The sequence below is a fragment of the Hippoglossus hippoglossus genome, chromosome 8 (assembly GCF_009819705.1).
Source record: "Hippoglossus hippoglossus isolate fHipHip1 chromosome 8, fHipHip1.pri, whole genome shotgun sequence".
Lineage (NCBI taxonomy): Eukaryota > Metazoa > Chordata > Actinopteri > Pleuronectiformes > Pleuronectidae > Hippoglossus > Hippoglossus hippoglossus.
This window is the reverse complement of record NC_047158.1, coordinates 9,912,034-9,939,452: the sequence shown is the minus strand read 5'-3', so window position 1 is coordinate 9,939,452 and position 27,419 is coordinate 9,912,034. Positions and strand designations below refer to the sequence as shown.

General features: G+C 41.3%; 1 protein-coding gene across 3 annotated transcripts in view; it reads left to right on the top strand.

Moving 5' to 3' along the window:
* Positions 1-27,419, top strand: part of asic2 (acid-sensing (proton-gated) ion channel 2) — a 358,547-nt gene that overhangs the window by 314,654 nt on the left and 16,474 nt on the right. For all 3 annotated transcript variants that reach the window (XM_034593507.1, XM_034593506.1, XM_034593505.1), the window contains 2 exons: positions 17,759-17,909; positions 26,484-26,611. In XM_034593507.1, the coding sequence (XP_034449398.1) occupies positions 17,759-17,909; positions 26,484-26,611 (279 nt within the window). The remainder of the gene's footprint in view (positions 1-17,758; positions 17,910-26,483; positions 26,612-27,419) is intronic.

Here is a 27,419-nt window from a genome sequence, read left to right as displayed (position 1 = left end):
AAATCAGATGCTCGTCTTGCACAAGCCTGCCCGCCCTCAGCAGCACGGGCTGCTTTATGCCCCACATACACAGAATCAGACTTTTACGAGCGCGAGGATTAGTAGGAGCACCAACTTCACAGACGGAGAGACATAACCGATGCTAAGTGTCTTTGCAAGGTGTTGGGCCACTAAAACAGCCTCAATGCAGCTCTGCGGTGATTCTACAGGTCTGGGGAACTCTTTTGCATTTAGGTTCAGATGGGTTGAAATCCGGTGACGGCAATCCTGGAATCCTATCATCCCCCCCCCCATCAGGATATAAATGTTTCATAAAAGGATAAAGGTGATCGCCCCCTCAGCAGAACAACTCTTATGGATCCCCTCAGTGTGCAGAACAACCACTGAGGCCTGTGTGTGTACATCATACATGCACTCGCCCACTTGAAGAGAATATGGTGTTTGTAATGAGAGCTTTAGGCAATGCAACCCAATAATGTCCCTTTAGACAAGAAACACCAGCCAGCTGAGCAGTCTTTGTGACTGAAGCTCCTGCCACCCGTGCCCCAGCAATGAACCCTCCCTCAAAGTCACTCAGATATTCTCCTCTTGCCATTTCAATTCTAATTCAGAATCAACCGGGCCTGCTCAGCATTTTTATACATAGAATGGTTTGATGTTAACCGCGTAACGACACCATGCAGTGCACCTCTGTGGAAGCATCTGCATTCGTTGTTTCTCTACTCACTTATTCAGGTTTTTCTTAAAATTTTTCGCCTGCCTGTAGCTTCTGAGTGTTCCTCCCCTGTTTGATCCTTTATATGAATATCCAAGAGTTGCAGTGATGGTGAAAGCAGGATGTTGGGAGGACTTGTGATTATCTAGGACTTATCCAGCAGACTGTAGTCCACCAGACACTCGGCCTCAGTAAAGCTGGAAACATATGGTCAGCTGCTCTCTGATTAAACTCTCCTTTTGTTTTTACATCATTATTTATTCTGGTGCTGTGTTCAAGTTAGCCCCGTTCTGTGTGTTCCTTCTAATCAGCAAGGACTTATTCATCCCACGTGTAATTTTTGCGCAACACGTACTGTGGTCGCTATGAGCCATCTGAGATACCGACTGAATAAATATGCAGATTTAAATGTTATTTTTTTGTAAGAAAACTTAGAACAAACTGGGAAGCATTGTCGATTCAGTCTATGCTTGTATTGTTTCCATTTTCCCTGTTCTCCATCTGGGCTACAAAGCTCTGGGCATTTTCTATCAACTGGTGGGAACGAACTCTCAGAGAGCCCGACACCAGACTTCTTTAAAAAAGTGAAGAATCACCACTGGGAGAGAGAACTCAGAAGTCTAGAAGTCAGAACCCAGGCTGTAAAACTTTTAAAAAACAGGCTATTCGAGCCATTGTGCGTCAAAATGTCTCAAACCACTGCCAAAAACTGTCCATTGTGGACTTTGTTTCTTTTTTTTTTACCAAACCATGGCAAGAAACGTATTTTCTTCTCAGTATGTCTGAATAACCCTGTGAGGCTCAGTAGCTGTAAAAGTTTTGTAAAATGTTTTTTTATCACTTCAAGTTTCATTACAGTGGAATATGCTGCTCTTCACTGTGTCTGAAGATAGCTGTGAAAAAAAGCAGAACCAGTTGCCTGAGCTGAGGAGTGAGGTGTTTGAGGTTGGGTGCATTTGAAGCTGGTCGGCTTCTGTCGGGAGAGAGATCCTTCACTTGAGCATCTCTCTGAATTGTTTTTGGTAGTTTTTCCTCACTCGAGTCGACGGTTAAGGGCAAAAGGATGTTGCACCTAATTAAGTTGTATGGGGCAAATTGTGATTTGTGAATATGGGCTATAGGAATAAAATTTGGTAGACTGAGCACATATTTTTACGCTTGTCAAGCTTTACAGAGATGGAACAAATACCTTTCATAGTCCTGGTCAGTATTTATGATTTCAGAAAGAACATTTTCATTTTTATTGAGTTGAATCTAACAGAAAATCAACCCATTCTTCTAGTCCCATTCTAAGTGTTCCTCTTGGCTGCAGACAGCTTCATATTTATGTTAATTCACAAGCTGATTTCGTATCTGTGTGGAAACGCCCAATTACTTAGAGACTAACTTGCAAATAGACGGTGTTGACGTGCAGTTGATTATTATTTTGGGCTGATGTGGTAATTATAGTTTCACACAACAGCAACAGGGAATCCTCCTAGAGTCCTGGGGTTCTGATCAGCCCTCTCCTTCACAATTTAATATGACTGAAACAATCTATCAGTGGAGAGCAATAGTAAAAAACTCCACATCCCCTTTTTACTGCTTAACCTCTGGTTGGTGATTTCACTGAATACTTTCCTTAACTGGCAATTAAAAAAAGATAAACCCAATTTTTGCGATTCTCATACATCCCATCACTTCTTTTCTCTTGATGACCACTGTTTGCACACAATCCTTTAAGTGGTGGCTCCAAATTTATTAGCAATCACTGTGATCCGCTGCTATTTACTTCCTGTCGACATTATTTCATGGACCAGTGACTCTGCTACACAGCAGATATGAAATGCTGCCCCAGCACGGCTGCTGTCAGGACACTATATTACATTGTTATTATTCCAGGGTTATTCCCTCTCATTTCTAGGGAACCTAAGCCAAAATCTCTTATTCATGAGGGGGAGTCACTTACTCAAGGACGAAGCTTGGCAACTGAAAGAGTTTCTTCCTTGTCACAATGTCAAGATATTTTCTCATTGAGAGGCTGCCCAGGTTTCTATATGACAACATTGACTCTCTTTCATACCTATACTCACACACTCAATACAATGTGTGTGAATATGTCTCTGCTGTTTTTCTTTTCCACCATAAATAAGATAAAGTAGTAGGGTTAGAATTTTTATTCCTGTACTGTTGACAGCTGTGGCATTGTGTTTCTGCGTCTGCCCTGTTGTCGTGTTTAATAAATACATGTTTGGCCATAATTTACATTGCTTATTATTTTTGAACAAGCTTCTTCTCCATTTGTTTGGTTGCCAGGGTGATGAATCCCGCCCCATCTGATAGTAGATTCTTTACACAAACCGCTCGGGGCGATTGCACAAACACGTCAGAGCACTTGGAATAAAGACGCTGGATACAGCACTTTTTCTCTAGACAGCCTCATGCGCTCTCTCCTTATTTGGAACAAACAGATAAAAACGGCCTCATAGATACATACCCCAACTCGGGAACATAAAAGTAGACTATGAAATTATTTTACATTACCTTGGGTGCCCCCTTTGATTGATTGTATAAAAGATGTGTCTGACACATAATCTCTGGAAGTGAAAACAGAATGGTTCTCAATGGAAATCAATGTCGATATAATTATAACTACAATTCCACCAAATAAAAAATACACTCAAAACATGTATTAAATTCCTTTTTCACGACACATTACATCTGGATATGGATGAAAACCGCAACTTGACTGTTTGGTGGAAGCATTCGACCATGACACAGTAATTCTAGCTCTAGAGGGAATTACAATTTCTCACCTGTGCTCTCATTGGGCCTCATTCACAAACGGTGTGTACGCGCAAATCTGTGCTTAAACCGTGCGTACGAACGTTTGACGCACAAATCTGGGATTCATCAATATGTGCGTACCTAAAATTGTTCGTACTCTGCAAACAAATTTAGAACTTCCTCAGACCATGCGTACACACAATGACGAAGGAAAATGTAAACACGCACTCTTTTAACTAAATGCATAGTATATTAAAACTCCACTTGTTTCAATAAAAAAAGGCTTTATTAGAAAATATTTTAATTCACTAATACATTGACCAAATGTACTAAATAACCATGAAATTGACTCCCTTTCATCCTCATCATTTATTTTCATAATCACAATCTTCACCTATACCAGTTGAGATAGTTTACTGAGTGTACAATACAGTATATGAGCATGTTCATATTGAAATGTAACAGTTTGGGCTTTTGTCAAAAATATTAATAAACAATCAGATATGAGAGCTTATAACATGATATTTATATATACAGTGTATAGTTCTGGGCATATAGAGGTGCGCTGCAATGATACGCCCACACACACGTCGTAATAGAGCGCACATTTGGGCAGCTCAAGGCTCGTTGGATGTGCTTGAACACAGATGGCGGCCAACTTCTTTTTACGCCTGAGAAGGTGTGCAGAATTATCCCGACAGGCTGTGTCCTGCACAACTTATGGATCATGGCATCCTTTTACCACCTGGAGCAGAACCACAACCAGACAGGCAGGAAGATGCACAGCCAAATGCGGGGCTTCCTGGCATGGCTGCAGTGCTGACTCGCTATGCCTCAATGCGGCGCCTTTAATGATGGTAGGTTAAAATGCCTTATTTCAAAATGTACACTGAATAAAGTTGTGAAATAATTCACTTTTCCTTATGGGTTCATCCTAATTTCTCTGAAGTAAATGACACGCACGTATTCAGTCATGCACTAATTTATTTGCGAGGAAATCCATCAACTGTTTCAGTGTTAAATTAATGTTTTCTATTCCTCTCGCAATTTCCTTCACTGCATCCAGAGCCAACTGATTTTACACAACCTCCAGACTCCAGGAAAGAGGACTGGGGAGTGGACTGTGTGGCTGGCGCTGGCAGCTGGGACTGAAAGGTCGTCTGCACGTCATCCTCCGCTCCTTCATCATCCAGGCCTATAAATGATATTGTTTAGCCCAATTAATTAACTGTTGCAAGCAGCAATGCCATTTTCATTTAAATAAAATGTTGTTCTGATTGAGTTGCACTCGTTAATTACAAAAGACACAAGAAATTGCAAATATTATCTCAACAATTATGAAATAAATTACCTCTGGGTGACGGTTCTTGGTGGTCGCATCACTTTCTCCCTCATTCATTGAACAAATTCCACTTTCATCCTGTCAGATCCGATATTCCTCGTCCTCCTCCTGTTTCCTTATATTTTCACTTGTCAGCAATTAGTTTTTTGGCATCAACTTTGATGTCAAACCATTATTTTTACCACGAACCTCAGGGGACACAGAATTCAGCGCCTCAGTTATTGCAGCCTATGCTTAATTGTTTTAAAACTTCGTCACTCCGGAGGACACGCTATGGACAAGTGTGCCTCTGTGGCTTCCACTTACGGCATAATTATTTCAATTTCTGCTGTTGTGAAATTATTCAGTTTTTTACCTTTCGGGGCCATCGTTTATAACTTCAACTGTTCAGCAAAATGCTCCCTTCCTGACAAACGGATGTCCTTATATAGAGAAATATAGCGGACACGCGCCTGTCAATTTAGAATGATTCTGATTCACAAACTGTGAACAACAAAATGTGCTGGTGCGCACGTGTCATGACTCCGGCGATGTTTTGCCACCGACTCATTTTGCAGAGTAAGAAGATTTCTGCGCACATATTAGCGAATGAGGCCCACTGCATTATTGCTTATATATAGACATTTTCAACAGTTCCACACAAGCAGACCATATTGTCAGTTGCCTCTTTTAAAACAGCAACCAGCCGGACAGGGTTACGAGCAGTTGTGTTTGACACCCCTCCCTCTGCTTGTCAGGTAAAGGCTCGTTGAGTTTATGAATGTGTTCATCTTCCTCCCGGCGAGGGGCGTCACACACAGCTGCCTCCGCAGATGAAGAGTCACAGAGCTTTGCTCTCAAACAGGGATGTGGATTTAGAAGCGGAGCTCTTTAAGCAGCAAACCTTCACACTCTGTTCAGCCGACAGTTTAGCTACATGTGGTCGGTGCAGCCATGTGAGTGAGAGCAGTTCGACCGGGATACAGAAGTTACAGGGAAACCCGTTCAGCATACAGCTGGGATGAAGTCCGTGTTCACTAAAACTCCATCAACAGACAACATGGCTGATATTAGACAGGGTTGTAATTTTTCATAAAATTTCTACAAACCATTTTTTGCAGCAATAAGATTATTATAATGAATGCAATTTTATTGTATTTCAGAAGTGAAGCTACATCAACACATGAAATGAAACCAGACAATGTATTGTACATTTTGGCATCCAAAACGCTTTGTAGGGAGAGGATTGCTGTATTGCTCTCCCAGATTGCTAAAGGCATCAATAAGCTAATATACATCATGCTTACATTATGTTTTGTAGTTGCAATAATTACTTTATACAGCACAAATTATAACTGACAGTGATGAGAATGTCATTAGTTTAGCAGATATTTCTTCATAAAACAAATAAATAAACTGGACAAATTGATATCAACTTGCTGACGCTAGGGAAAGTCAGATGATCAGCAAAGTCAGGAGGCTTCATCCTCTTGGATCAATGAATGCAGTTAGAAATTCTTTCCTCTGGATCAAAGTGATGGAAGGAACAGAGAAATTGCAGTTCACTGCTAGTATGGCATAAGAATGTGTTGCAGCCCACCACTCTACATCACTAGATGTTGTTTGGCAGCTGTGGCTCTGCAGGTCGCCTCCTTATCCAGAGGATGGTGGCTCCTTCAATCAGCACAGGAAATTGGTCTCTGCTATTATTGTGTGAATGATGTGTTTGAGTGATGGAGAAGTGCATGTCAACGTGTATGTGTGGGAATAGGTGAATGTGACTAACAGTGCTTTGAGTGGTCCATTAACCCACTGCATTGGCAGTGAATGTTGACAATGTGTATGGTGTATGGAAGATTTGTCCAATATAAACATAATTCCCTTACTGCATTTAATTAGTTATTGAGCATTTGGTTTTCAACTGCAAGCCTCATTGGATATTAATGGATAATGAGGCTGTGCTGGTGGTATTGATCATATCAGGGTTTCAGGAAGCTTCACCTTGTTGCCAGGTCAATAGTGTGGTCGAAGAAAGAGCTGATGTGAAGGAAAGTCACGTTAACCAGGAGAGCACTTTTTCCCATCGAGCGATAAAACCTCTCTTTAATGTTTCATTGTGAAATCCCTTCTTCATCACAACCGCTGTGTCTTCAGCATGTCTTAGCAGCCTCTCAGACCCGGCATCCTTCTCCATACCTTTGTGAAGAAGACAAGACATGTCATCCAGTCAGATGAGTTAGTTTCCTGCGAGTGATTACGAGCTGCCATCGGTACCCACCCATGGCCCATTCTTCAGCCTTGCATCAGAGCGAGCGGAGGCAGCGACACTGTGACAGGTGAGATAGAGCCCCACCAGCCATCAGCGAGAGGCACACTAAAAATAATGACTGAGGGTGTGATGTGACTGAAGAGTTTGTGGTGACAGCCGGTCCGTAGCTATATCTGGACACACTCCCTGCACTGACATGACTGACATGCAGGCAGAGATGGAGGAGCCGGAGAGAATTATCATTTATATATTTAAATTTCTCTCCACCTGCGAGAAGAGAGGGGGGGTTGAAGTGAAGGATGAGCAGAACAATTCTTACTCACAGAGTACAAGATGTTAAAACCCAACGTACCTTTTCTTTTATTTGATGTCTCTCCGAGGCGCCGCTTGAACCTGTGGATGTTGAGGAGTAGTATGTAGTGTCACAGAGTCCAAAATTAGATGCATCTTAATGCACCTTTCTATTTTCAGTACAGACATACTGGAAAGTTACGGAGTTGTGACGCATGGGTCTCTTTTATGGAGGAGAAAAATGATGCTCATACTCCGGGTGATCATTTAATTTTGTGTCACTGCTTGAAATGTTTACATGCTCTAATGCTCAGAGAATTGATCACTTTCCACACACTGTCCTTTGCTGCAGCTCCTCCTTTCAGCCTCTGTCTGAAACATTTGTCCCGGTTTCTTAAACATAAAACCATATAACAGACTGCTCAACACTAATTCAGATGCTGTAGGGATTTAATGAATTGGGAAAGTTTTCCATACAGTAAAAAGTAGCTGTGTACAAAAGATACTGTTGGAATCACCCACATCCATTCATTTAAATATGCTCATATTTCAAACTAAATACTTGGTGCGGATGTGATGCAACAGAGGATTAATGCTAAAAATGCTAAATGATTTCAATTAGAAACTCCCCAGACAAAACTGGTACAATAAAGAAGACACAGCAGTCAATGAGACATGCTGTGGCGTAGGCCTTCATTACAACCCAGCAGGCTGTGGTATAACCAAACACACCTCTACACACATAACTCAAGTTGGTTTTAACCTGATATTTTTTTAGAGATGTTGAGATACAAAGGCTCTTCATTGGCTCTTCATTGACGTTTCACCTCATCTAAATGGCTTCTTCAGTTCTGATGGAACTTACCAGATGGGAAATCGCACATCACATTACATACATTCATTTAAAATAAGGCTACATTAATGACCCAAATTAATTAATTATTTAATACTATAGCAAGCATAATGACTGCACTGTATTAATGAACCTGGCCTAATGCATTGCAAATTATAATCTATAGGCTACTGCAGATTGGCAGCCAGAGCACATGAGAACCTGTAACCTCCACGACCTGTGTGTGTGTGTTTGAGAGGTAAAGCCTGACAGACAGAGGGGAGGACAAGGTGGAAGGTGGACTAATAGTCTCACTCTAGGCTATTGCACGTAATTCAGAGAGCTTACAAAGCAAAGTCTATCTGCAAGTTATTTATAATCATATGGAAGATTTTCAATCTAGAGGAGACTTTTGGCTTTACACATTTGGAAATGTTGTTATTGTGTTTCTTACTCAGGGTGAACTAGCATGCCTTTAAAGTTGAATAATCAAGATTTTTGTCTCAACTATTTAATCAATACATGGCAACGGTCCAGATAAATGTTTTCACAGCATCCTTAAGTCATGTCAGTCATGAGCTAGGTTGGGTCCAATTCTGCCACAGAGACCAAAACTCAACCACCAAACCACACTCAGTGAAAGATGGAAGTCTTGATCAGATCAGGGGAGAATTCTAAAATACCTATCCTTAAACCATTGCATTTCTGTTTAATATATGGATCGAATAAACAAGTTACTTGAGCTACTTGAAAACATGTCCAACCTCATCTCAACCACAACCCAGGAGCCTTCTCCCTGCGTGACTCATGAGGCTCATGAGATGAAGATAGTCATGTCTGTCCCTCACGAATGACGTTTGCTTCAGGTCTGACTCACTAGTACTGTAGATGCAAAAAGTGACTGTACCAGCGGCAAGATGTGTTGTCCTCCTACCAAGCTGGCGGTGATATCAGCGCTGGTATAAACCTGCCAACAAATCATATGATTTTACCACGAGGGGGTGATTTTGTTGTGGTAGAACAAAGCAACTCCACCTCTGCTCCCCTGGCATCTTCCCCAGTTAGATGATCTACAAAACTGAAAGACATATACAAATAATCTCATTATTTTTATTCAAAGAGCAATGAGTGCTGATATATTTATGATCTATATACAATCTATTCAAATCTCCTCATTATTGTCTCTCATGGGACAAAAGAAGCAAAGGATCACATTCCAGTTCTTAACTCGCTTTAAGGCATCTTTGGACCGGATCACAGGGCCCTTACATGTTGGGAAGCCGAAGGCCTGTGTATATGACGATGGATTACACTGCAACCCCCTGATCCCTTTCAGCTTCTGCTGCATGCTTTGTTGTTGTCAGTATATATTACCTATAGCTTCATAATACTTCTGAAGCTCGAGGGGAAACTGATCCTCGGAAGCTATCAAACATGAGGCACTTGTAAGGCTGCTCTTATTATAGAAAGGATATTTAAAGAGCAAAAGGTAAATAGATTGTTATGATAAGGAGACTCGGGTGCCGGTGAATCAGGCAGGAAATCAGAGCGAAAGGCCAAACAACTGCCTTTCTAAAAGCAGCACGTTAATCCATCTGGTCTTGCCAGCAGAAGTGAAACCCACTTTCTGTGACTCCACTTGTTGCAAACTACATTTAGCCAAATCATTCATCAACACACAATCATTGCTAAAAACAATACATAGGGATATAATTCACTTTTTCACTAGAATTGTTTTCGTCTTGATTCTCACTTACATTCTCACTTTCTCTTATTGCCCTTCTCTCTCTTTTATCAGTGTTGAGCTCTCTTTGTAGTTCTTATCCTCATCCATAACCCTTTCCTTTCCCTCCTCCCGGGGGAACATAAATATTTTGCTGGCAGCTGTGACTGCGATCCTTTGTGTCCTATCACAGGCCCTCCGCACTTATGTGCTGTCTTGTAAAATAAAATATTATTGAGTGGCATTGCAAAATTACATTAGAGTGCAATGATAAATATGTCCCATGAAACTCCCCTCACGTCACGTAAGTGCTGGAATTTGTTTAACGTGACATGAAATATGTTTTTGGGTTGTGAGGGTGTTGAAGTTGTGCATGCAGAGTGGCATGCATAGAGCCATAATGATGAGTGAGGCGTGTGTGCGTGTGCGTGTGTGTGTGTGTGTGCGCGCGCGCGTGTGTGTGTGCGTGCGCGCGCGCGCGTGTGTGCGCGCGCGTGTGTGCGCGCGCGCGCGCATGTGAGTGCTTAAACCCCTCCTTTCTCAAACTCGCTGCCAACCCTGTCGCTAACGCAGCAGCCCTCTGCATTATTTATCCCCACAGCAGTACAACCATTTTAACTGCGGCCGCCGCTGCCGAGCAGGCAGCTCACAAAGTGCACACCTTGCAACTCAAAGACCTTTTTCATAAACTTTACTGCTCTCCTCTTCTCTCAGTGAACTTGCAGGATAGAAAGGCCTCTCTCCTCCCCTTCTCCTCTAACCCCGAGCTCTTTTCCTTCTTTGGTTTTATGATAAAAACACCTGGATATGGATATTGATTCTTCAAACAATAACACCAGATCTCGAGCGCCTAATAAAAACTGATAAATCTGGTGGGCTGACTGTAATGCTTAACACTTCACTTTTCTATTCTCTGCTCTTTTCACTTTATGTCCCTGCAGCTTGAAAAGTGAATTGAATGAGCAAGAGAAGTGTCTTATTACCTGCTTATTCTGTAATGGAACAATACAAGAGGGGTGACAACAGAATGTCATCAAGCAAGATATTAATACAGATCTCACTGCCTCTCCCTACACGCCGGTGCAGAGGAATGTCAGTGTTTCACAGTGGTGCATGAAAACCACAACTGACAGATAGTAATGGCAAAAGTCAGTTCGTACGACCTGATGCACAACGTCTTAAAGAGAATACTTCCAATTTCAAATAGGTTTTTTATATTACAAAAGCAAAGCTGTCATCTAATCAGTATTTTTTTTACCATAAACTGTATATAAAATGGACAAAGAGTCTTGATCACCACCTGTTGGCTGTCTGCAGTATTTTATGTAGTTCTTATCACACTGATGTATGTTCAAGTGTACATGGTAAGTTTGTTGAATCAGCAGGACCTCGCAACCGCAGCTCTATCCCCCGATCGACCAAAGTTCCAAATGCCACCAAAAGTGCATGATGGCAGTGGTATACGGGTTCTTTTTATAAATATTCTTTATTTACAGTCAATGTTTTTACTGAGGTGCTGCCTGCCTCCCTGAATCAACTCAAATAATATAAAAGGACCCACCATGGCAGATATGGAAAAGCTCTTAGATGGTGGTAGATACAGCTTTGCTGTGTCAGTAACATTGAAATTAGGATTTATAGATATGGTGGTGCACTTCAGGGTTTTTTTGATGGCTTGCACACTACATGGACAGAAGGATATAAATAAGGGGCCAGTGGGAACAGGAGCACATAAAAAAAAATACAACAAGATAGCATCCCCTTTCTGGTGCAATAATCTGCCCGTTTTTTTTGGCATCACTTCAACAAACCAAGCAGAGATAACAAAAGAGGATTGTATGAAGAAAGCAAGATGAATGCACAACGGGAGGGGTCTTTGAGAGTCCAATATAAGGAGCTCAGCAATTTCTTCATTCAAGGTCAGATATGTAAAGATACAGTGATTTATGGTTCCAGTTTTTCTCCCATCAAGTAAAAATACATTTTCAACTCTTCTTTGCATTACCCTGAGGCGTGTTGGACAATCTTATTTGTGGGCGGTTAGTGCTAACAACTGACCTTTCCGTCACGACAGGAATACACGCTAATGGCCATGTCATCTTTGACTTTTTCTCTGTGGGAGGCACAACACAGCGAACATGCAAGGTCGTGCCATGTTTGCAGCCCCCTTGCTTCGAGACATTCACACTTGCAGCTGTGAATACTAATGAGACGTGTTTTGTTGGTCAGACGGAATTGTAATTGGCAGCCGAACCACGCATGCTCTCGTTTGCAGGTCAGCTCTCAGACCTCTGGCGTCGATGAAGGAAACCAATGTTATATTGGCAACAAGTGAGTTTGACCTTTCTGACATTTACACAGTATTCTGACTCAATTCAAAATGTTCAACAGCAAACACAAACCAGAGCAGCACAAAAAATTCTGTTTAATTCTTCAGTCATTTAGTGGGAGTTGACCAAGCATAAGCACAATATTGACATATTATTAGATGATATTTTTTTAGCATCATTATTGGAACCTTCATCAGTTTCTAAGGGAAGCTCTTAAGCCAGATGTTCTTGTCCTTGTCTGGTTTCGATCTGGTACAGGGCAGACAGAATGCAATGGGCTTTTGAAGCAAAAAAACAGCTGCCTATTGCCACAGAAAACATGGAGAACTGTGTGAAAGAGGTTCTGGGCTTTGAAACCAAAGCAACGAGCTTGGTCGTTGCTAAAGCACACTTTTAAATGGGGTCTACAGAGTTGGGTGATAATTGTGAAGGCTCTTTTGTGCTGGTAGTTAGATAAGTGTACAGTAACAGACAGAGCATTCTGTCCAAATTCTGTGTTCATTTCATCAGTATTATTACTCAACTTCTGAAAGCTGATGAAAAAGATGAAATGTTGCAGGAACACCAGAAATTGTTGCGTGCAGTAGAGCCGTTAGTGGGTTTGAAACTAGAAGTGATACCTTTGGCACTGCATGTATTATGCAAATATTATGTAAATCACTCCCTGTCATTGACCTATCAGTAGCTGAGCAGAGGTCAACAACCGAGTTGAACAACAGAACTTTCTTCTTCACAGACTGAGATGACAACTGGGACAAACCTCCCAACACAGAGGATGTAGTCAATATGTATTTTTGCCTACTCACCAGCAGTTCACTTGTTAAATGAGGACCAATAAATCTTTTCACCAGCACACGTTTTTTGGAGGGCAGAACAGCGTTTCCTATGCTCTTCTACATAAATTGACAGGTTTGAGAACTCATTACTTTCGCCGATCTGACAGCTCTACCTGAGGCGGCAGATCATCAGGGATGTGAGGGAGAGCCAGACAGCAGCAGGGTCAGCAGCTACTATTTGCAAAATAACAGAGTCCCACTGTGAAGGCTTTGTTAAGTTATTTGTCATCATGTGGCTTAAGAGGTGCCTCTCTGTCTGACTGAGGTCTAATAGGACATTGACCTGAACCTAGTCCTGTCTGTCAAGCATCATCAGTCTTGACAAAAGGAGTGACGGGTGAGCAGTGTCCCCTTGAAAGCAATTCATCCCTGTAAAAAAAAATTTAAAAAAGCCAGGGCTGAGAGAGATGTTGACAGTTAGGAGCCAATTGCTAAGAAAATAAAAAAATAAACAGCACTGATGGGGGAACATTACGTCCAATCTGTGCACTCATCATGCACACAAATTTGTGACGGATTAGCAGATGACTGCTGGGTAATTATGCTTCATGCTACAGTCTCCAACCAATTAGCCAGAGAGGGTTAAAAGGAAAACTTCAATCTCTGGACGGTTTGAACAGATGCGTATATGAAGTTCATCCGAGGCATCAATGCTTTTGCCAAGGATGTTATGTTTTTACCCCTGTTCAGTTGTTGTTGTTTGGTGTGTATGTCAGCGGGATTACTCACAACCTATTGAACAGATTTCTGTGAAACTCGGTGGATAGATGGGACATGGGCCAAGAAAGAACCCATCGACGTTTGGTGCTGATCCAGGAATTATATATCATCACTGTGAGACACTGCATTTTTCTGACATTTTTCACAGAAGCTCAAGGAAAAATGTCTGGACCTTGAAGGAAAAAAACAACCTGTATTGAGGGCACTGATATCTATGAGTCTGCAAATTGGTGTGGCGTGATTAACTTGACTGTTTTGAATGTCTTGGCAGTGGTATTGGCTCAGCTGAGTAGTTAGACAACGCTTTCATTCAAGAAACGTCGAGGTAATGATGGGCCTGAAACTTGCCTTTGTGCAGGAAGGTTGTTATTAAATGACCTGACCTCGAAAAATGATTGTTGGATGTTGGATCACCATATGCGGCCTCTGTGTTGTTTCTCTTCTCTGTGGGGAGAGTTTGTGTGACTGCTGAAAAATCCAATACAAAAAAACCCCCCTGCCACATCTTGTACCTGCGAAGGATGATTGATGGTGCAAGGAATTTTTATCTGCAGTGCTCTTCACTATACCCCAGCAGCTGCTAGTGTGCCATTCATTTTGCCAGGATACATATCTGTCAGGAGTGCCTCTGTTTTCCAGAGGTGAATGAACCTGTAATGTGGCACCTCATATTCTTCCAATCCACACTACGTCTGCGGCATTAGGTAGTCGATCAGTCTTGTCGGTAAACCATCCATGAGAAGGGCCAGTGTCAAAAAAAGAGGAGGCGCATGAAATGAAGAATCCATCTGAAAACACTCGATCATTCAAAAAGCAGCCATTGACGGTGCACTTTGCCCTCTATTTTGTCGTCTTTTTCAAAAATACAAACATCTCATTCCAACACCACCAAATCGAAGGCGACTTGCTTATTTATTTTCTCTGAATTTTGCAACAATCCTGCAAAATCAAGGTGAAACATTTAACGTGGGATGAGGAAGAGATTAAGAATAATCTCCACTAACACTCGCCTTTACCATCAGCAATGTGGTACAGGCGAAAAAATACAGGTTTTTTTTAAAGGCTGTCAATGTCAGAAATCCAGGTGTTAGTCGACACTCCCGGCCTCAAGTGCCTCTTGATCTTTGTTAACACATAATTGTAGTTATCACAATCAGTATTTCTCACTCCAAGCAGATGTGTTCAGCAAGCCTTCAGCTGTGTTATATTCAGGCAGAGGAAGATTGGGATGACAGATGACTTTGGTATTCATCAGTTGGTCTTTTATAGCTAGATATCCCACCACATAACTTGAATTTGCATTCAACTCTATGAAAAATCCTAAATATGACTTGACTTTAACACAAATGCTATTATCAAGTCAGTATGTGGTAGTAATATTAAGTCTGACCTGACATCAATGTTGTGGGATTCTTAACAGGTGGTTGAAATTTGTTCTCAGGAACCCATCACCTGCAGCCTTTGCATTGAAAGTGCCATCAGTATGTTTTCTCACTGTCATGATTCTGCTCTCATTTTGATCAAACCTACAGCTCAAAATATTCTTCAGGGGTTCATGCTTAATAATGCAAGGGGCACATAATAGACGGTGATGGCCAAAGACTGTTTCTCCTTAGCCTTGACTTGTAAAAGATTACTTGCACTGTAAGAAGCTGACAGACGCTTGAGTTGCAGTTCTGCTCATCGCTGTCTCCCAAGGCTTCTCCAGAGCAATGCTGTTGTACAAACTCGTCATATTCCTCCTTTGTAGAGAAGATTTTCATAGGCATCTTAAAATAGCAGGAAGAGGCAGAGTTGGGGGAACTGTCAACTTGTTGGCATGTTGCTTGCTTAAGGAAGAAGCCCAACTGTCCTTGTGTCATGAATACACATTCTGGCAACAATGGTCTTTTATTCCTTTCATTAAAATGCCTTGTCCTCATCCATGTAGGATATCAGGGTACACACAAGCAAAAGGTGATGCAGTCTTATACCAAACTCCTGCAGTAACTCCGTCCTTTATTAAGATTAGAATGATCAGTTAAGGCTGAGGTGTTAAGTCAACTTCATATTAATTTAGCTGTCTGCAGAAGTGTTTATGAGTTATAGGAATAAGTCTTTGCGATATTTAATCCAGTGAAAATAGAGGAAAAATATTAAAAACACTTTTTTGGGGGTTACTAGTAAAATGCAAGTCAGCACTTCAAAATCAAACGAACTGGAGCCTCCACAATTACCTACAATTTGGATCTGCATCTCTTAGTATGGAATGTTATGGAGATAGGATTTGTTGCAGGACTGTTTTTTAAGGCTGTTTTATTTTAAGACATAGGTGTAAATAATGAACGAGTACAGTTCTGTACAGTCCAGTAAATGACCAGTTATTACCAGGTTTAAATGATTGCATGACAACACTGTATCACAACCATTACAGCAGTGTTTATTTGTGGCACACTGATCATACAGTCATGTGTCATGTGACGTGTGTCTCAGACTGGGAGCTTGTTATTTATATAAGAATCATCATATTGATGATTAAATTGAAATCTTCCTGATAGGGTCCAGGGAGTACTGCTGCTCTTGGTTTATTAAACAGTTTCCATCAGTCACTTCCTTTCAATCACCCATCACGACATTGAAGTGGGTGGTTGTTATGGTGATTACTATTCATGACTCGAGACCTTGCAACTACAGTCTCATTTACATTTATGCATGTGTTACACACACACACACACACACACACACACACACACACACACACACACACACACACACACACACACACACACACACACACACACAAACACACACACACACCCCAACACAAACACACCCTCGTATACAAACAGTAAATAAGCTGCACTCTGCGATTTCGTCTTGATCTTTTATTCATAAACGCCTCAAAGCCATTCTGTGGGTCTTGGTGAGGTGGTGGTAGACATTAGTGTATAGGAGGTAATTGTTTGCAACGTACAGTAGTTCTTGTAGTCTAATAGAGTGTGTCATTGTATTGTTAACACAAATACAACATGGACTGAAGGGAGAGTATTTTAAGCCTGATACATACTGTAGCAGGGTCCTCTCTGCTTTCAAGTGATTACATGACAAAGTGCATTGACTTGTTGCTCATTTCTGCTTCTGCCGGCTACAGCTGCTTAGCTTTAGTTTTTAAGAGCTGTGCACCATTCAAAGAGCGGAAGGCTCCTGAATAAAGAAAGTAAGATAATGTATGAATGAAGCAAAAGTGCCTCTCAGGCAGGCTGCATTTATTTCCAGAACTGTCCTTTACAGAGACACAACTGTAGACGTGAGTGCGTGCGTGCGCGTGCGTGTTTAAGTAAATGTAAGACCTCAGTCAAACCTGTGCACACAGACGTCCTCCACATATCATGGCAATGTCCCCATCCCTGAACTTTATGTATTCACTGTCCACTGAGGATAAATGCCCAGAATTCTGCGAAGAAATTATGGGAAACTGCTGCTTGTTCTAACTTCAGCCCTAAAACCTTCTTCCCCAATAATCATCGTGTTTAGAATTTTTTTTCTAAATTTGTTTTTAATGTGTTGATGTAACAGTTGATGTTGTATACATGTATATTAACTGGATATAAACCCTGGCGACTAATGAGTTATGCCCAAGTGGGACAACAAGGAAGACAGCCTTGAACTTTGTACTTCTTTGTATTTCTATTTGTACATTGTAAAGTATTTGACTGACAATATGGCATAATGCAGACATGTAGTGACAACCTGTAAGTGTGTGTGTAATAAGAGTGACAACAAAAACCATAGCTTCAAATGAAAAATAAGTGAAATATACACTGGTGGATAAAATAGGCATTTTCGATACGGGTCATGAAACCTTTTCTTCTAAAATAATGCTTTTGTCTGAAAAGACAAATCGCCTGTTTGTAAATTAGCCCCATAAATATGCCGTTGTCAGATCGCTTATCAGTTGTCTCTCTCTTCCTCTCAGGTGTTCACCAGATATGGGAAGTGCTACATGTTCAACGCTGCAGAGGAAGGGAAGACGCTCCGCACCACCATGAAGGGAGGGACAGGAAACGGCCTGGAGATCATGCTGGACATCCAGCAGGACGAGTATCTGCCAGTGTGGGGGGATACGGGTAGGCCTGCCATCTATCTTTGTCTTTTTTGCTTAGCTCTAGTCATGTTTTTCAAAATATGCTTTAACACAGGAGATCACTGTTGCCAGGTGACAGTAAAAACAGACAGTGCCTTGTTTCTTTTTCAAAGATTATTTAGAGTATTTCCTGTGTTTCAGTTCCAGGCCAAAAAAAGACCACGGTACTCGTGAAGTCAAGATTGTCACTTTTCTTTCTACTCTCTCTTTTCTTCACTACTGCTATTCTTTCTCCTCATGATTTCTGCCTCAGTGATATTTTCTCACACTGACTGACTGTTACTAGAAGGTTCTAGAAGGTTGCGGTACATTGAGATGATCCATACAGAGCTACATAATATTTTTCTCCACTGTGCCTCCATTTGTTAATCCTACAATTCCTGTTAACGATGTTGATATTTTTACACAGAAAACCTTTTCTATGCTACAGTGGTCTCTCACAGTTCTGGCATCTTTCTTGTGTCTGTCTTTCTATTTGCAATTTTCCTTTTTTAAATATAAAAGAAAATGTATATTCCAACTGAACAAAAACGACAGAAACCTCTAGTGCAAAGTGAATCTGAGACCATGAAAATCAAATAAAAAACTTAATTTCCCCAGTTGTGTACCAAACAAAGCCTCGAAGTGAAGAGTGTTTTTTGTTTTTAACATTTCTACCATAATTATTGCAGAAATGATCGAGGGTCCTCGTAATGAAATCACTGCGGGGGCGGTTTCACACCCAGAAAATCTTATTAAGCATCAAATACAAAAAAAGCTTCTGTTTTTACGAGATGTGAGATGGCCATCACTGAAACTGTATTATTATGCTTAACAAATGCTTTTTTTTTTATTACTTCTTCTGATAGTGTACCGGGCCTATTAATATTTGGAGCACTAGTTCTTCTCCTCATTCACACTGATGGACTTCAAGGATATTCTGTGTATTCCAAATCTAAACGCTGTCAGTGGCTGCATTTGTAGTTAGGAGTAGATGGATGTATCCTCAGAAAACATGGACTTTTCATTGATCACAAACCATATTCAAAACCCTTTCAAGTCGACCACTGAAGTCTCATTTATAATCTTTGCTTTAGATCAGTGCAGCTTGAAATGATCCTCCTTTTCTATGTGAGTATTAGAGATCTTGTTAGTGGTTCAAATTGAGTGTTTTTGGGAGGCTGACTGTCTGTTCCACGGTGAGGCTCATTGAATGGCCGACTCACGTCTGAGCCGAGTGGAAGGGCAGACAGGGGAGTTCCCAGAGCAACAAGGCAAGCTACAAGCTGCCAGGCAGATGGACATTATTTACTCTGGGCTCAGACTTAAAGAAAATCCATCATCAAAAATCCCACGTCCCACCTCCCTCCCTATGTGGGTCTACGGACAACAGGTCCCACAGCTCCCTGTCCTGATCTCCTGGTTTTATATCCATGAGTACAGGCTGTACTCCAGCCACCACCCTCACAGCATGCAGAGCACTGTCCCCCCGCATGCTCCAGTTTCCTGTGCCCTTGTTTATCCCTGTGTGGTTTAATTAGCCCAGATGAGCTGAGTCAGCCTCCGCAGGGAGTACACTGTCTCCTCAGCCGAGCCAGGGCGACATGGTGGGCACACACACTGCACGGGGACTCTTGCTCCTTCTCCTCCCACCAATTACCCTTTTTTTTTTTCTTTCCACACCTCCTCCCCTTCCGTGGCTTTTTCTTACTGTCCATCTTCCGGAGGACAGCAGTTGGTCCCCGGGGCTCTGTTAGCGTACAGCTCTGCCCAGGGAGTTGCAGGGCAGCCATGACACTCCTCCTCATTTTATCATGATGGACAAACATTAGAAAAAAACATGTTTCATGGCACAAAAAAAGAGTGAGACGGATAAAGGTTTAAGTGATGGGAGATAACAGATGGCTTGTTGCTTGGAAACCCAGCTTTCTCCTCACTGCGTTATTAACCAAACTGCTCACGATGGAAACAACAAATGGATGTGTCTCTCTCTTATTTCTGAGCTGACCGGAAGATGTTAACAAAAAGACTTGGGTGTTTCGATGAAGGAAATCACCAGGAAGTGACCGGACCCTGAAACAGACACACACATGTTTTTCTTTTCATTTCCTACACTAGTGCAGGGGCTGTTCTAAACCTGCCTGTTTGGAATGGGCTGTTTGTTTGGTCTGTGGTGAAGCTGGTTACGGCTTTCTTTCTGAAACTGTAAAAGTGACCCGCATTAGTTGAGCAACAGAAAGTAAAAACCCACTGCAGGACTCAGTACACAGAACCCAGAACCCTGAATATGCACCACCGCTGTTGCACAAAGAGCTGTTCACCTGTTTATGCAAAGTTCAGTGGAGCTGGACTCAGTAAATAGAACCCTGAACTGGAGACTCAGTTGTCTTTGCTGTGAACGCACTATTGTCTTGATCGACAACGTCTCTTACGTTGATGAGTCCCAGCCGCCGCTGCTGCAGAGCGCTGCTTGCCTTTAATTCTTAATGTTTTGTAATTTAACGTATCGCGTGTCCAAATCGTACCAAATTCGACTCCGCACTTCCTTGGGCCTTTAGCAATACACATGCCAAGTGTGAAGCTGATAAGATGAACGATATGCATTCCAGAGAGAGACAGAGAGAGATTCCTGGAATTAGATTAGTAGATAGACGAAGGGCTGGAAAGTGTAACCGCAGATTTCACAGACGCCTGCTACATATATGTGAAAACATGTTGCCTCCATGACACAAGACTTGTTTTTGTCATTTCTAATTTCTAATTTCAGAAATGCTCTGAATAGATAATGAAAAAAACAAGAACAGACTAACAGTTTTTAGAAAGCGATAATTTGTTTTTTGCATCTATGAGCCTAGCATAAAGACTTTCCAATATTGAATTTTTGAATAATTAATTCAACATCTGCCACACACTGACCTCTCCTGATAAGTTATCTGCAGATTGGGAATTGGAAAGGCCTTTTTTTCAACATCAGATTCGTCAAGCAGTCTTGATCAAAGTGGCCTGTTTGCACCCGCCATGTTTCCCTTCAGCAGCTGAGCTCCAAAATGTTTGCAGTGAGGTGGAAAGACCTTCAAACGATCCCCAGTCTATATGAAACTGTGATTACATTAAGGTCCAATTTCATCTTTTGTCAAAGTCTGCCATAATATATACATATACTGCATATATATATATACACACAGCATTTTTAATTATACACATGAGAGAGTTTTGTCTTAGAGTAAATTGACTCTAAAGCTGACATTTCAGAGTTCCTAAGCAATCAATTACATTGTGCTGCTCACCCACTATGTCTACATGAACAATGTCAGTGATGGAGTGATGCAGGAGGGAGAAGATATGCATAGAATTACAGAGTTATGGAACTCTTGTCATTTTTAAATCTCCTCTCTGAGAATGTGAGAGGTCTTCAATATCTCTCACATTGCTTGTTTCATTTCTCTTTTCCCTGTTGATTGTAGTTTTTATTTTGCACTAAGGTTTTATTTTTTTCTGTTTATATCTTTACATCGCCTTTATGTATTTTTTTCCCCCCTGAACAAATGCTGCCATGTTTTATTTAATTTACACCCGCAGCACTTTGTAGGTAAACAGTGGTGGGGCTCATCACCAGTCTGTGCTTTCTGTATCCTCCTGTTAGGTTTCCCATCAATGTGCCATCTATCATCTCTGATCTCAGCTCCCACTTTATGTGGCAAACAGGCGACCAAAGCCCGACAAACATTTGAGTGCAGTGCAAAAAATGAAAAATAAAAATCTTGCTGTGCCTGTGCACGCTTTGTGTGTGCCGTTATTAAATCAAAGAGCTGGTGAAGAGCACTCTGAGGAGCACCTGAAAGGAGCAGAAAGATGATTGTTCAGCTACATGTTAAACCAAGTGCAAAATGGAAGTGGAAGGTTCCTGATCCTTTTATCTTTTCTACTTGTCATCTCCTTTGTGCCGTTTGGTCAGTGTGTGCGTGTCTGTCTGTGAGTGTGTGTGTGTGTGTGTGTCAGTGTCACCAACACCTTAGTGGGTGAAGGGTGTACTGAGGCTAAATGGTAATTGTGCATACATTATCTGAAATGCATCAAACATCAGTTGCTTCTGTTCAGGACATCTTGATCCTCTGACACTTTGTCCAGAAATCCATGACAGTGATATTTTCAGAGGAGATTCAGCTGCAGTATCATGAGTGACTCTAAGTCTCATTTGATGCTGTTCAGAGGACATTTCTTCTTTTTTTGTTGTTGTTGTAAATTGTAAATCGTTCTCAGTGGCTGCACAAGTAAATTGCCACCCCACAGCGAACTTAAACTAATATTTTGTGCAAACAGGGAAAGTACAACCTTTTAGCTCAACGTGATGGCTGTAAGTTAAGCTGAAATTGGTGTATATTTTTAGATTAAAAATGTGCCTATTGTATTTTTATCTGAAATAAAAGTAGGGCAGCGTGAACGCTAAATATGTAGAGAAGCAGAGGGAATAGAAGAGCTTAAGTATTGAAAATGAGAAGCTGACATGTGGCTGATGATATTTTACTTATTTTAATTTTTAAAGATATTTAAAGATACAATATGTAACTAACCACTAGACCTCTGTGATATATTTTGTTGAATTGTGTACTTACATTATCCAAAATGTTTCCAATAATGGTGAAAAACCAGCGACATCCCCAATTTTATTCAGGGTAATGGGACGTTTTGGTCGCCTTTAATTTGCTTAATTGTGTCATATCAGCTTGACTTTGACTGTCTCTGCCATAACGTCCGGGACAAACGGCGTATGATCATAATGTATGATGATTATTGATTTAAGCTTCCTGCACGTTCCGTCGCACAGGGGAACCAAGCCACACGAGAAGATTATGGGAAAATAAATTGTGGTGAAGACAGCTCCCATGATCTCATGCAATTTTCAAGAGTGTGTTTCATTTAAATTGTACAAATTGTTGTTTTCTTAACTCTAGAATGAGCCATTTATATTTAAATAATTTATATTTATCGGGAGCGGGTCATCTCTACGGAGGCTGCCATGTGTTTTACAGTAGCCCAGACTGGACAAACTAAACACCTTTTGAGTTTTTATGACAACTGAAGCTACCACAGATTATCTTTCATGTTTGGAAGGGGAGGGTGAGGTGAGGGGTATTCACCTGCAACGTGCAACTTCACCACTAGTCTTTGCACTGGTTGATGAAATCATCTCCCTCTCATTTTCCACACAACTTGAAATGCTGAAGGAGGACGGCGGTGAAAACAGAACACCACCTGAATTCATTCAGTGCCACACAAAGCAGGGAGATTCAAGTTATGTGCGTGGCTGCCAGTCGCATCCTAATTTCATCTGTGTCTCTTTCATTTTGTCAAGTCACTCTCCGTCAAAGGAGCGTGATAGTGCTGATGAAATACACAGTAACTATAGATCTGTGCAGCTATGTTTGATTCTGCTCAAGCTTTGTTCAGATACAACAAACATGCTTATCCACGATCCTCTTGATCATTTTATGATAAGGAGAGCTGAGCTGACTGGAGCCCAAACAAGCAGCGAGGTCCAATCCGCAACTCACGCACACGCACACACACACACACACACACACACACACACACACACACACACACACACACACACACACACGAGCGCGCGCTCACACACACGCACACATGCTCTCTCTCACACACACAGACTTCATTGTCTATTCAGACAGATGGATGCAGTGTGCAAACACAAACATTTCATTTTCACTCTCAGTAAGAGATCGTTGTCTCAAGTGTTGTGACTTGTTCAGTGTGAATTAATATCTTGCCCTATGAGATCAAGGTCTTCATCAGTCTCAATGCAGTTTCTCAATGTTTTTACATCTATCTATAACACCACCATTTATTACTTTATATGTTTGTATAATCACCTATTTGGTCACTTGACTTGAATATAGCAAGTGAGTGTAAAGAAAATGCAGCTGAAACACAGTGCAGAAAAACATTGTTGTGTTTAACCACCTGCTCTCCTTGCACAGTACTCATTGTCAATCACATGATATTCACTCCCAATGCCTATGGTGCTTTATTGTCTATTTGACCATAATTAGCTTAATGAGTGTCATGCTCTACTGGAGACGACCTGCAACTAGAGGTTTAGACCATAAACTCCTTAGAAAAATGTTGACTAATTATTAATCAAGTGACAAGTAGAGTCATTTTCTCAAATTCTTATAGTATATCATCCCTAGAAGCCATTTCATACCTCTGTTGTGTTTTGTCTTTAGAGGCTTCCTCTTGTTTCTGTTCTATGTGATGATCTGAATATGTATTGCACTCCATGACATTTTCAAAATAGAATCATTTCAAGGTTGATATTCACACATTTTAGATTAAACTGCTTGAAGTCGTGTTCAGTCTGTTTTTAGTCGTTTTAATATAAACAAGCATTAACTGCAAACATCTGTCATCAAATCCAACCGAGTTCAGCCAATATATTAACATATGGATGTGTGTGTTACAGCAGGCACTTCGCTTGACAACAGCGAACAGTACAAACACACAACAGCAGAACAAATAGAATCTTCTTTTTGTTTAACAGGGAACAGTAGCTGCAATAAAGCTTCTCATTCATAGAGCAGTAAAAAAATTGTATATGTTGAATTTCTGCCAATTTACACTAACCTTTGAAGTTAAATGATAAAGCTGATCTAAGTTTATCTTTTTTATTATTCTTGACGAGGCCAAAACCAACAATAGAGTCCTGGTTCTAACACATATTTTACACGCAGCCACAGCCTGACAGCTCACACCTCTTTCCTATAGAACACTACTGTCGTACAAAGACACACTAAAGAAGCACACAGTTGCACTGGGCTACATCCCTTTATCACAATGAACAGTCCTTGTACTTAGTCTCTTTTTTCATTATGTGCAGCTTCAGGGATCCAGTTCCTTGTTTCCACTGTTTATTGTTAAATATAATGAAGGGATATATCACAGAGCACGACAATACAGCTTTTTTAATTTGTTTTTAAATTAGTTGTTGGACAACTGTGGATAATTATGTATGATAGTTTTGCTACAGCTGTTAATGGAGCATTTATCCAACAACTGCTATAAGGACATTTAGCTGTGTTTTCCCTTTACATGCCACACTAATACATTTATATATCCAATGACAACAGGTACAATTGAATCATCAATACTTAGTCATACAATATATAATACTACTTCAAATATTGAGGCTGCAGTTTCCTTATTGTGTGGGAGAGAATGTGTATTTCCTCACCACATAAAAAGGTAATAGCTTTTTAATGGTACAATGGTCACATTAAAAATGACAAGTTCGAGCTGGACAGTGTCGGCTGAGACATAAAGGACATAAAACGTGTCAGACACATACAAGACCTTCACTGGATGGAATATGATGCTATATATTATAGGACATAACAGACACTTCACAGGATTGGACACAAAAAAATGATTTAACTTCCACGCGCACACACACACACACACATCAATACACAGTCGTTCTCTCTCTCTCTCTCTCTCTCTCTCTCTCTCTCTCTCTGTCTGTCTGTCTGTCTGTCTGTCTGTCTGTCTGTCTTTCTCAAAATGATGAAATGAATGACACACATTTATGCACACTCTTTCAGTTAGCCTACTATCATACAGTTATACCATTTCTCTCACACAGCCAATGTTTCGTCGTCAATCTTTCAACCTCTCACACTAACAAACACACACACACACACACACACTGTACTGTTGCATGCTGTTATCCTTTCAAAAACCGAAGATAACACACAACCAAAGGCAGAGTGTTGGATCCCTTCATCTCTTCCTTGATATGAATGCATCCTAGCTGTCACCACATCAGTCGCTGCTGATGTTTGATTGATGAGCCAATCACAGCAGGGTGTGTGTGTGTGTGTGTGCAGGGCGGCCTGAGGAGTCAGGCCCAGTCAGCTGGCAGTAGAAAACCTTGACTCAATGTCCGAGAGCAAACCGGAGAGTGTGAGGACATGGAGAGAGAACTTTATCGATTTCACAATGTCCATCCTCTCTTATCCTATAAATGTTATGGGTCCTTTTGTCCTTGTCTCTCTCATTGTGTGTGTGTGTGTGTGTGTGTGTGTGTGTGTGTGTGTGTGTGTGTGTGTGTGTGTGTGTGTGTGTGTGTGTGTGTGTGTGTGTGTGTGTGTGTGTGTGTGTGTGTGTGTACGAGTGATCTGATGGGCTGGAACGGGGTTGTTTCATCTATAGAGACAGCGCCAAGCCTTCTTCTCAACCAGCGTTTGATGTCAAGACAAATAGGACAGCACATCTCTGCCAGCGTGTTAAACTAAAGACAATCTTAAAAGTCCACAACATGAGTCCAAAGCTTGAAGTTCATCGCTAAAAGGCTGTTTCAAACAGGAAGCTCTGAGTCTGAACTCTCTGTCACATCATTGGTTGAGTGTCAAGTTTTCATGAGTATTGACTTTTTTCCTGCTCCTCTGTTCCCTGAGCAGTTTATCTGAACCAGTCAAAAAGCCTAAAGACATTTTTTTCTGTCTGTGTTATTGGCTGAATAAATCAGCTTACCGGGACTTTCCATCTGTCTTCCTTCCAGAGGATACAGCCTTTGAGGCCGGTGTGCGGGTGCAGATCCACAGCCAGGCGGAGCCCCCGTTTGTTCACGAGCTGGGCTTCGGCGTGGCCCCCGGATTCCAGACTTTTGTCGCCACACAGGAGCAGAGGGTAGGTGTTATTTACTTCCACTGATTTACACTTTGTTTTAAAATCATCTTTCTTCCTCGTGCTGTTTTTTCTTCTAAGGCGCATGTTGGGCTTATCGCTTCGAGATCAAAAGAAATAAGTGATGGTATTTTTTGTTTATATGTGTGTGTGTGTGTATCCGTTTCAGACATGACCTGCGGGTAAAGTCCATAGTTTACCCGCAGTTTGCCTTTCACACATGTACAACGCAGCGGGACACAGATGCAAAAACAAGACTTCAGCGGGGGATCCCCTGCTGGGTTCACACATGTACTTCTCCCAGATATCTACCGACATTTAGCAGGAGGCCAGGAGAAAGTGTCTCACTTGGACATTTGCAATTTACACATGCATTTCATCTGGAGAAAATAAGGTGTGTGGGTGTGTGGGTGGGTGGGTGGATAATTCTATGGCTGCATGTGTGTTTCAATTCCCTCCTGACCCTCGACTGGCCTCTTTGGTCTCTTGGTGATTGTTGTCTGTGGCTTTGACCTTGCTGGTAGAGAGGTGCTTCGCTCCAACTCAATCATAGTGAACCTTTGCTCCATCACATAAGGACTCCAGCACATTTCACTCATCGTCGCTGTGTTGTTTTTCACTTCTCTTTCGTTTCCGTTCTTTGGTTGAGTTGAACGAAACACTACCCAGATTAACGTTTTTGTGATGTGACCCCACTAATGCGTGGCAGTTACCAATCTTATTGTTTATTCTCTGTTATTGTCTCATTGTTCTGTCTCTATTTCTTTATTGTTCATTTTGTTGGTCTCTTTCTGTTTATTCTACCGCCACG